Genomic DNA, 12,891 nt, shown 5'->3' with positions numbered 1-12,891 from the left:
TTCTTCAGTTTGTTTGTATTTTTGTTAACAAACATAATAATAAAAAATGTTCATTGTGATAAACGAAATAATAGTTTGATTTAAGTAAAAGATTTTGTTCTTCCCGATTTGTAAAAATATCCTTACGTGACTTAAAAAATATATATTATTTTCCAAATCTGCATACCTGAATTATGGAAAATCCGTTAGTAACACTAAAACAATTTTTATGAAGTTTAAATTCGCAGGGCTGTGTTATTCTACGTAATCGCCACAACACTACTAGCAATCTGAGATTGGTATTGTTGGAATTTTGTAAACAAAAATAAAATATGCGACAGGCGGAGAATTCACACAAAACCAAGAAAATTAATTCAGTAAAACATATCATTGTGAAAGTCACTTCAGCTTCTTTACATTTTAAACTTACTGTCAGTTATACGCACGTTGAACGCTGGCATGGTTTGGTGTTAGGGTGTTCAACTCCCAAACGTCGAATCCCTTCACCGAAAATGCTCGCCCTTTCAGCTGTGGTTGTGTTATAATGTAATGGTCAATCCAATATTCGTTGTTAAAGAGTAGTCCAAGAGTTGGCAATGAATAGTGTTGACTAGCTGCATTCTCTATAATCTATCACTTTAAAATTAAAGAAGGCTAGCTCAGACAGCCCTCGAGTTACTTTGCGCGAGATTCAAAACAAACAAATAAAAACACCCTACTAATTGAACACAGTTCCAAAATATAGTTGCACTGCCAAATAACTGTATGTAACTGTTCCTACAGCAAACGTTTGTTACGGCTACCTTCATTCAAAGTTCAGTAACGTTACTACAGTTGAAACAATATTGGTTACACTTGTTTTGAGGCAGTTAGTGTGATAACAGATTATTTACAGATCTAGAGTGGGTTTCCTATAAAGATACTTTGTAACGGACTAAACAAAACACCGCTACAACAAAGGTCAAACAAAAACAAGTTATTCAAGTATAACAACAAAAGTAAAAAAAAAATAACTTTCAAACAACTAGATTTAAATGTTATCAATTACAAAAAAAAATAGTAAACCGTGCCTGGCCAGGACTAAATACAAATGTTAATAAACAATATAACATAATTCTGAATGAGATTAATTTCAATTAATACCAAAGGAATTGGGGGAAAAGAACCAGAAGAAGAAAAATCCCTAATTCACCAGGGAATAGCACAATGTTCCAAAATTAAACCACTTCTCAAGATCAATAACAATATCGAGCAATAATTTTTTCTAATTATTTCTCTTGAACCACAGCGTGTAATTTTGTGCTTAATTACAAACAAACAAACTTATGAACCAACTCGTTTCTGAAGATCAAGGAAGTTTTTTTATTTAATGGTTAGACTACGGGGTTACACCTTACGTGACTATCAATTACCATAAATCTACATAATCTTTCACAACACTAATATCTGTATGTCATCGCTAGGAGAAATTTGTGTCAGTTTCATAATACATATATATATATATATATTCAAAAATCTTGGTGTTCTAGATAGCAGGTGAGTTATTACTTTAATATAACTAAAAATTCATAGTTGAACTAAACGATAAAAGGAGTAATAAATGAACTATAAATAAAACCATAACAAGATAAAAGTTGAATTCGTCATCTCTCACGTATATAAATTACACTTTATATTGTACGCCACTGAAGTTTCTCGGCACCAGAGGTCATCAGAATCGCTGGATTAGACCACGCGAAGTTTTGAAATTTTATTGTTTTGTTGAATTCGCACAAAGCTAATCAAGGATTATATCCTCTAGCCGTCCCTAATTTAGAAGTGATAGACTAGTCAACATCACCCACCGCCAGCTCTTGGGCTACTATTTACCCCAATGAAAATTGAGATTGACCGTCACATTATAACGTCCCCACGGGGCTGAAAGGGCGAACATGCTCGATAACGGGATTTGAGCCTGCGCTTATCAGATTTCGAATCGAACAAACTAACTGCCATACCATGTCAAACCTGGAGCTGACATTGAGACGATATACAGTCAATCCAGGCAGGAAAGGTTCACACCATGCCTGCAGTTCACACTAAGACGACACATACAGTCAGTCCACGTAGGAAGGTTTCACACCATGCCTGCAGTTCACACTGAGATGACATATACAGTCAGTTCAGGTAGGAAAGTTTCACACCATGCCTGCAGTTCCCACTGAAATGACATGTACAGTCAGTCCAGGTAAGAACGTTTTACACCATGCCATGCATGCAGTTGACACTGACAAGACACATACAGTCAGTACAGGTAAGAAAGTTTCCCACAATGCTATGCCTGCAGTTGACATTGACAAGACACATACAGTCAGTCCAGATCGGAAAGTATCCAGAGTCAGTCTAGCAATAAATCGATGGTAACGCAACGATAATATTGTTCATGACACTGCCAATATAGATTTGCCTATAATATTGTAGAATTTAAAAATAAAAGTATGTTTTTGGAGTTAGGACAGGTCATGAAAAATATTTCACTGTTTTTCATAAAAATTAATATTTATATTACAGATTGTGAAAACACTTATAAAGCTATTATCAATGAACTTGTCATAATTTATTGGCGTTTTTCCTGCCTTTTGTTTCAAACAATGAGACTCTTGCTTTCTGGTTTTATTACGCTGTTTCCTGCTAGCAATTGTAAGCAATAAGATGTTGCTGTTGTTATTTAAATGTTATGTCAAACATTGGTTTAAATAACGTACTTTATCTTCTTCTGTAAAAACAGTGCGTCTTTCTTCACAAATATTCTCTATATTCTTCCTTTAACTTCTTCACTAATGCAAGTTTTTGCGTACTAAGGAAACTGATAAATCAGTATCTACCTTACACTCGATCTATGATAATATTGTATCCAACATAAGTTTCACGGTAATGTATTGGCTTTAAACCAACCAGGACTCTTTTTTTATATATAGTTCTAGGACCATATATTATAGATTTTCCTTTTCTGGTACGATTTTAGCGTTTATTCCCGGAAAGTTTACAATAGTCTCATAAGAATTTCTTGTACAAAATGTCCTAATATATTTTCTTATTGAATCGGAGCTAAGCGTCGTTTTCTGGTAGCTTTATGGCACAAGACAAGAGGAGGAACCATTTTACCAACTTAGAGGATTTAATAAAAATTCACCCTGTAAAGACAAACAACTAAAAAGTATTAGGAATTAATGGTCATATTTTCTGTCGTTGATGATTTTATTTGATCCACTTAATCGCAAATCATCATTCTCAGGAAGACCTAATCTCAAAGATTCCTTACCAATTTCATACAAAAAAACTTTGCAAATATCAAACGAAATGCAATGTAAATATTTTAGGTTGCCATTTTTAGAAACGTTGGATTATTGTACAAACACAATTACTAGTATTAAAAGCCACTACATAAAGAGCGAAATCATCGTTAAGAATTGTATGAATGGTAGATGTAATAATTTACCTGACATTTGTGAAGAACGTTAGAGTAATATCCATCATGACGACCATCACATTTAAAGGCGATATCTTCGGGCAAGGCAATGTAAAATGGATAAGAGGTTAGGTCCACACCGTTCAGTTCTCGAGGGCGGTTTGGGTCCGACAAATAGTCAATGTATCTTCCATCATCACGAGGTGGATAGTAGCGTCGGGGTTTAGTTGTGGTCGGCGGAAGTGTGGTGGTGGATGTGGTTGGTGTTTCAGTCTCCTCTAAAATTTGTTGAGGGACATTTCGAGGTGATTCTGGACGAATATTGCCGGCATTAACAGGTCTACTTCTAAACCTGGGTCGACGAAATCTTTCACGCCCTTGGAGTAACGGTCGTCTTCTCCGAGGAACTGGGCGCTGAGTTGTAGTAGTTGTAGTGGTTGTTAAGAGATAGTCTTGATAGTAATCATAATAGTCATCATAGTCATAGTAACTAGGACTTTCTGTTGTTGTTGTTACTTGTACCTTGTCAGGACTACTTCTATGCCTTCCTGGTAGTCCAAATGCTGGACGTGGCCGTCTTTGAAAAACTTGTCTTTTTTCCTGTCGGAAAAAACAAGGATAAACCAAGATAGTTTGGGTAGTTGGAAATTCGTAATTACCTATTAAAATGTTTCTGTTGGATGAGATTTAACGTTTCTGTCGAACAGCAAAACAGATCGTCATGGGTTCAATTATTTATTTTCTGTTAAGCATCTTTTATCTCAATTCAAATATTTAGTCCATGTTACTTATGTTATCAACATGATGTACTTATTAAAAAAAATCAATATTTATTTATTCACATATTGGCTAAATTAGTCTAATAATTAAAAATAGTATAATATTTTAAAGCTAACCTATATTAATTTGAAAAGTAAATAACAATGACGATAATCCCCTGGTGGGTCAGCTGTAAATTTAGATGCTTACAACACTAGAATCCGAGGTTCAATTTCCCACGGAGGACAAAGTGCAGATAGCTTATTATGTTTCTTTGCGTTAAAACAACAACATCGGGGATGATGTATACATAATTCCCAAATTAGCCATATAGAATAGTACGTTGTAAGATGACGTCGTGAATATTTTCTTTGTTATAAAACCAAAGTGAATTTCACACGCTGATGATCGTAATTTTATTATATAAATTAACATTATTGCTTTATATAAATTAGAGCTAAGCGTTATTTTCTGGTAGCTCTGTCACACTAAACATGCCCGCCATAGGGAGGAACCACTTTACCAATTTAGAGGATTTCATAGAAATTCATCCTGTAAAGACGAATAACTAAAAAAGTATGAGAAATAAATATCCATATTTTCTGCCGTTTTTAATTTAGTCTACTTTACTCGCAAATCATCATCAATTCATGTACACCAAATTTTCTTGTGACACACTGTGTATTCTGAAACCACGTTTTAAGTAAATGCAGTTAAATTTTTCTCTTTTCACTCGAATAAAAAAATTGCAACTGTAGCGATACTTTAATCTAATACAACAGATGACTAAATTTCTAACGTATAAAGCTGTCTGGCAATAGACAAGTAATACCATCTAAGTCAGCATTTCTGAAACTGTGTTCCGCGGAACCCTGAGGTTACCTACGATATGTCTAGAGGTTCCGCGAGAAAATTTTGTGTAGTGTAGTCAGAACAAAGGAGCAGGCCAGGTATACGTATGGCTTAAAAGCTAATCAACCCATAAATTGTACAACCCTATATTCCCTTTGTCATTGGCTATTTCATTTATGGGCGGAGCATAATTGATGACTCGCTGTAAGTGAATCGCTAGTGATGTTCTAGTGCGGTGTTTCAAGGAAACAGTAACTTGTCTGAGTTCATAAATATTTCGTAACATTACAAAATTACTGTGATTTCAAGTATTGATACTACTTAACCACCGATTGTTGGCTAAAAGAGGGAACTGTAAAACAAAAAACAAGTTCTTCTGATAGTAATTTGTTATGATTTAACATAAGAATATTTCTTAAAAAAAAGTCTTAAAAGTCAATAGTTTTTAGCTCAAAAGTGTTCTATGGCCGAAAAGGTTTGGGAAATGATGGTCTAACTTAATGTATTACTTCTATGATGCAATACTTAATTTATCCAGTTGAAGGATAACAATTTTCTAAAGGTTGAAAAGACTGGTGTATTGAAATGCATATAAAGTTATCTTACAAAAATAAAGCAAACAAAGGCACAAAAGTAAAATTCAAAACAAATGAATCGTTAGTTTTTAATAAGAGTTGACTATTTTATATCTGAAGAATGCATAAAATAATATTAAGTAATAAAATAAAGCACAAATAATAAGTTGTTGTTGTTTAACATAATTTTTATATGTATATCTTAGTGCTAAATAAAAAAGTTTGTAACACACATAGACATGCACATATAAATATGAATATATTGGAAATAAAAACAATGTATACCACAAAATATGGTCCCTAAAATTATGAATATTATTACAATTGGAAATAATAAAAAAATTATATCACAGAATATGGTCCTTAAAATTACGAATATTATTTGGATAACACAAAATTGTTTCTTTGTGACATCCTTCCAGACTATTGTAATGTGACTAAATTTACAAAATGAACAGACTCTATGGTTATACTCGGAGTTGTTATTGTTTTTTGTTATTAAGCACAAAGTTACACCATGGGTATTTAAATCCGGTTTTTAGCGATATAAATCCTCCTATATACCGCTGTGCCATTGAGAGTAGTTGGTGCATACCAAAAACTGCACATTATTAAAATAGTGGCACTTGTAAAACAAAGTATATGTACATCCAGGTTATATAAAATAGTAATGAAATTCACTTGTTTATTATTGCGAAATGTGATACGTGTTTCCTATTCAACAGACGACCTATAACACTATGGAATCTATAATTATTCTACCTGTACGACTACATTTGAACATAATTGTACAAAGTGTCGTGATCAAGTAGCTTTAAAGTATTAAAATTGTAATATATTTTAGCTCAATAGTTGTGTACGTTTTTAGTTATTTGAGTAAATTGTCTTAATTCATTCTGTATCACTGTTGTTATGCGATGAAAATGGAGAAGGCAAAAAATCATAAATGCATAAGGTTAACTCTATGAAATACTGAACAATATTTTTTAAATCTTCATTAATGTGGTAATAACATTCTCTTTATACCAGTTTTACACTATGGTCTACATTTTCTTATATTTAGTGTGTCAGCATCAGTGTCACGGTTTTATACTATGGTCTACAGTTCCTTATATGTATGTCAGCATCAGTGTCATGGTTTTTGATAATGTGTAGGGCTAAGTTTCTTGTACAGTAGGTGTCTGTGGCTTTTTGTGGATAAATTCGAACAATAAACGACAAGCGCACAATCAACTTGTTTTAGAATAATATTTTCAAAACAAGTCAAACGTATGTACAAAAATTCTTTACATTATAGAATATTTTATCTAAAAATCTAAATAATTATATTTTCTTGTCAAAAGTCCAGTCAGGCTCATTCAGTTAATTTAGAATCCAATTGAAAAAATGAACTATTTTTTTTGTCTACTTTGTTTCTTACTGTGCATTCTGCGATAGATTCACTTACTTTACTCCCTGGGTTACCACAGTTGTATCTTTAGAACACTTACTTTAGAACACTCTTTGACAAGACAAGTTATTCTACTTATCTCTATTAAACTGTGAAATGCACTTTAGATTATCGCCCGTTACGGCTAATCACTCACATGCCGGCTAAATTGACGTTTTCCGACTTTTTTTCTGATTGAACTTTATTTTACTTTACTTGACTTGGTCGCTTGGTCGCCTATATTTATACTCTGTTCACTGAAGCCTCGAATTTTGTATAAACTAACCGGACGACAATATAATGTAACAATACTTGCTTAAAGTAATGAGAAAAATATAGAAGATTCGAGTAACGTGGAGGCAACAATACTACAACAATTGAACCAGACACAAAACATACGACTCTTACCGAGTTATGCAACCAAACTTGTCATAACTATCGCCTTTAAGTCAATTAATTTTAACTCTCTTGTTATGAAAAGTAAATAATCATTAAATATTAAGTCACAAAATAAATTAAGTAATAACGCTGACACTAAACAGACTTTTGTATCCAACAATCAGTATGAACTGTTACTTGCGTTTGGTGGTAAATAACCATTCTTGAAGGAGCTTAAGCCTAACTTTCTGGAGGTGATTAATGTACTTAAGTCTAAAATCACATAAGCAACACTTGTTGTTAAATATGAGAATAAATTGTTGGTATAAAATTAATTCTTAATCCATTAGTGTCTGAAAAACTTTCATACATACGAATACGTCATTTAAAACTAAAATATTTTTTCTTGAAAAGACTTAACTAACCATATTGGTTAAGGTATTAATCTTAATGTTCCTATAAAATTGTTGGTGTTATAAAAACAGTTCTTGGATAACTAATTAATATTTTCTATCTGAATCTCAAAACATGGAATAAGTTTAATTTTGAGCATTAAGCACATTTCCAAACCAATGTGTAAAATTTTATTTCTTAATGTAAAAAAATAAGTAAATGAGCTTACCAGTGCGTGTGAAGCACAGTCACGAGAGAGTAAAGTTACTGTGTGAAAAAAAGAAGAATATACAATATTTTAGTTTTAACCACTCATCATATGAAACATCGAAATATGATATATAAGGAATACCACTGACATTTAGTAAATCTCATTCTAAATTCTTCAAACGTATATTTTCTCCTAAACTCGATAAATTATATGAAACTGCAAGCTTTAGTCACTGCCTTTTAGCAACATATTAAAGCGAATACAATTTTCGGCTAAAAACTCTAATTTAAGTATATTATGCCGAAGAATCAACAATGAATAAATATTTCCAATCACCAAAACCATTACACAATTAATTCAATATATTTAAAGCTGAGCTGCGTTTATCCACTTCTATATATATATTTCTTATTGTTCGGAGAACAATCCCAGTAGAAACAAACACTTTCTGTAGTAGCTAAAGACGAATAAAACGTAAAAGTTAAGTTATCCTTTTGTGCTTCAATAGCCTTTCATATGAAAACACTAAATTGTTCCAGGTGTATACATATTATAAACATATATTGAAAATATACTTTCAGTGAAAAGTAGGTCTTTTCTAGCGGATGTTTTTTATCTTTAAAGTAAATAAAACAGGGGGTATCTAAAAGTTTACTGAACAGATAGTTAAGTAGAGGATTTAGGAGATACGAGTATTCAGCTTCATTATACTGTATTAATATTTAGTATAATGTCAGTGTTTTATTTATATATGGGCTAAGAATTATTATACAGTAGGTGTCTGTGACTCATTGGCGATAAATTCGAACAGTAAACGGACAGCATGCACTCCACTTGTTTTAAAATAATATATTCAAAAAAAGTTAAACGTATGTACAGAAATTTTTTACACTATGGATATCATAGTTGTATCTTAATTAACTAAATAGTTATCTTTTTCTCGTCAAAAATCCACTTAGGCTGATTCAATTACTTTAGAATCCAACTGACAAGCCAAACTATTTTTCTCTACTTTTATCATAATACTATCAGTGAATAATTCACTTACGCAACCTCGTGGGTTACCACAATTGTGCCCCTCAGTAACACAGTGGTATGTCTGTGGATTTACAACGCTAGAAACCGGGTTTCGACACCCATGGTGGGCAGAGCACAGATAGCCCATTGTGCAGCTTTGTGCTTAACTTCAAACAAATTACCACAGTTGTATCTCCAACTTTATATAATTCTATTTGTATTAAGCAATTTATTTGGATTATCACCACGTTTTTTTGTTTTATTGTCAAAAGTCCACTTGGGCTGTTTCATTACTTTAGAATCCAATTGACAAGCCGAACTATTTTTCTCTACTCTTATCACAATAGCATGGGTGAATAATTCAGTTACGCTACCCCGTGAGTTACCATCGTGGTATCCTGAACTTCAAATAATTGTCTTGTTGTTTTTTTTTCGTCAAAATCCACACAGGTGGATTCAATTACTTTAAAACAACATTTGACAAGATAAATTATTTTCCTTATCTCTATCAAACTGTTAAACTAACTTTAAAATATTAACTGTTAAGGCTAATCACTCACGCACCAGCTAACTTCAGTTTTCTGACTGAACTTTACTGAAATTTGCTTCTTTAGTTCTCTCTTCTTATTATTATTAACTGGCGCTCGCACGCCACTTATATATATATCCTCGAAAAATAGCAAATATTCGACTAATGTGACGTTGATACGTAAGATACGACTCTTACTGAGTTGACTTCCAGTGGCACAGCAGTATGTCTGCGGACTTACAACGCTAAGAACCGGGTTTCGATACCCGTGGTGAGCAGAGCATAGATAACCCAATGTGTAGCTTTGTGCATAACTACAAACAACAACAACTTACTGAGTTACGTAACCAAATTTATCATACCTATCGCCTTTAATATAATTAACTTTTAACTCTCTTGTGAAAAAACTGAACAATCATGAAATATTAACTGCAAAATAAATTAAATAATAATTCCTACACTAACCATTCTTGTATATCCAACATACATACGTAGTACGATACTTAAAACTACATTGAAGCATTTATGAATAGTTCTCGTTTCAAATTAAACTGTAATATTTTTCAGCACGAAAAAACGAAAATGTTTGATTTATAATGTCGAGGTGCACACTAACTATTAACCTTCTTCTGTAACCATTGATTATAAACTTGTATGAGCAAACACTTATCGTAAGCAATGCTCTTTAAACATTAACATAAACGAGCTTGATTAATTGTTGGTTATAAACCAGCTTATGTTGACATTAATTATTATCTGGCTTATGTTAACATTAAGCTATAGACATAGTAAGAACTAACTAGAAACATTTACTGTAAGCCAAGTTTTTGAACATTAAACATAAAACAGCTTATGTAAACATTTATCATAAGCCACTTTTTTAACCTTAAACATGAACTGGTTTCTATAAATATTACAAAGAAACTGTTTTTTATAAACATGAATCGTAGAAATACTTCTGTAAACACTGACTATAAACCAACTTCCTTAAAAACTAACTATAAACCAGCTTATGTAAACATTATTTATAAATGTTCTTTAAGCATTAACTGTCATCTGACTTCTGTAAAAGTTAATTATACACTGGCTTATGTAAACATTAACTATAATATGCCTTTTGTAAAAGTTAACTATATCCTGGTTTCTGTAAATAACTATAAGATAGAATTCGGAAAAAAGTAAAGCAAAATGATCTTCTAAATAAAAAAACTAAGTCATACTGTTTAAGTGTTTTTCAGAATTTTTGTATTCGTATCCTAACGAACATTCAGGTGTTCTTGCTACTTTTGGTGTTAGCCAAGGAGAAAGATTTGTCTAAAAACGAAAATTCAGACAATCCTTAAGCTAAACACTGATGTTACAAATATAAATTTAGAAAATTTTATTTAGCAAAAAATACAATTCAAGATAGTTTATAATATCTATTCATATTTAACACTTAATACAGTTTCTTTTATTTATTCAACATCCATCACAATTCGGTTACTCTATATAAACGAATGCTGTTACTGCAGGTACGCTTACCCTAAACGGTTTGTTTCTTGTTAAGTTAAGCACAAAGGTACACAATGGGCTATCTGTGCTCTACCCACTGCGGGTTATTGAAACCCAATTTTTAGCATTACAAGCCTTCAGATTTGCCAGTGAGCTATTGAGTGGCTACTTTAACCGAACAAACTATATAATATAACCACGCTCAGGCTGTTATATTGATTAAACCTTCAGAAAGATCTTTTTAACGCTTCACTGACACAAATTTAATGTCTCGCTGTATGACAAACAAATAAAATTATTAACAAAATAGCAAACTGCCTAGATTCCAGGTTCAAAACTGATTCACAGTGAAAAATGAATAATAGTTAATGTATTAAGTAAATATAATTTAAGAGTATAGAAATCGTGGCTATTCCTCTGTAAAGTAAAAAATATATATAAATAATTTCTGCGCTATATAATATACAAATTTAAATATATATTACTTTTCAACTAAATCCATACGTTATACTGTTCATCTTCCCGTTTCCCAAATATATATATATATCTAACAAGAACTGTGAAAAGAAACTTAATAACAACCTCTCGAAATAAACGAGGACATTAGCCCTTAACGTAAAGGTTACGAAGGAAAAGCGACGGTGTTAAATTCACCTGCGGTTATTTTACCAGTTTATTTTGTAGCCTGAAGTTGGAAAGTTTCATTATCCTGAGTATCTTGAGGCAAGTATTAAACTATATTAAAATTAAAAGGAGTTTGTATGTCACAACAATCACGATATAAAGTTATTCTCCGTCTCTCTACTATATTTAGATTTGGTTATACTATACTTACCTATCCTTCAAGTTGCTTGCAGCCTAACCATGAATATTCATATAAATAATACTTCATAAAAACCAAAACATGTTACCAATTTTTTTGTCTACAACAAATAATTGTTAAATATTACAGAGAAGTCATGGGTCAACACTTTCTTTCTGATTCGCCAATATAAAATAAATTGTAATTTATGTCGTCAACTGTTTGATGGACTAAATGTAGAGTTCTGAATAGAGTTCTTACATGAGACTTTTATGAAGCATCGACGTACGTCTTCAGTATTAAATTAGATAAATAAAGTTAAAAACGGTACCAAGAGAATTGTTAGAACCGATAATATGTGCTATAAACACTGGGAACAAGCTTTATAGAAATGTGGCGTTAATTTTATTTTTGTTTAAGGCACATATTCTGTAAAAATAAAGTGATGACGTTAGGGAAATGAACAGAAACCTTTTGCTCAATCTACCTTTGGTAGATGAGTGGTAAAACTTAAGATTCAGTATTACAAATTAATGAAGCTATTCTAAGGTGCATTATTCAACTTTTAACATATGCAAAAGAATGGTTATTGACAAAAACGTTTCAAAACTCTAGTTCGAATTTCAAAGCTTTTTAATCCGGCACAAAAATATGCACTGTTTCCATCTGTCAGTTTCTAAATTTATATGTATGTGTGTGTGTGTGTCAGAGTTGTCCATCTGTCTAGTGTTACAAATTGTTGTGAGGAACTGGCCCAACTAATTTCGATTGAATTTGGTAGAGAAACTCAGGTGAACCTTCTCCACAAGAACAACAAAGATGTAAGAAGATCAAATTGAAATGGATAAGTAATCGGGCGAACGGTTCTAATTTGACAACCATTTCAATCGCACCGAATGAGAGCTCAACTGAGCCACGAACAGCGCCAATATTAATAGGAAAGTGACGTTTAATGTAGCTCATAAGTACGGTTCGTGTGTTGTGGTTACAAACTAGCGGAAAAGCGCCCCTTTTATATTACCTTT

The 12,891-nt window shown here is 32.2% G+C and overlaps 1 protein-coding gene across 1 annotated transcript in view; it reads right to left on the bottom strand.

Annotated features, from left to right (window-relative positions):
- Window positions 1–12,891, bottom strand: part of LOC111085455 — a 20,416-nt gene that overhangs the window by 2,877 nt on the left and 4,648 nt on the right. Inside the window, exons 2-3 of the mRNA XM_022384089.1 lie at window positions 8,043–8,080; window positions 3,458–4,027 (exon numbers count right to left, since the gene is read on the bottom strand). Coding sequence (XP_022239797.1) covers window positions 3,458–4,027; window positions 8,043–8,080 — 608 coding nt within the window. The remainder of the gene's footprint in view (window positions 1–3,457; window positions 4,028–8,042; window positions 8,081–12,891) is intronic.

The sequence above is a fragment of the Limulus polyphemus genome, unplaced genomic scaffold (assembly GCF_000517525.1).
Source record: "Limulus polyphemus unplaced genomic scaffold, Limulus_polyphemus-2.1.2 Scaffold400, whole genome shotgun sequence".
NCBI lineage: Eukaryota > Metazoa > Arthropoda > Merostomata > Xiphosura > Limulidae > Limulus > Limulus polyphemus.
Note: the sequence above shows the minus strand (reverse complement) of the source record. Positions and strands in the feature narration are given on the sequence as shown.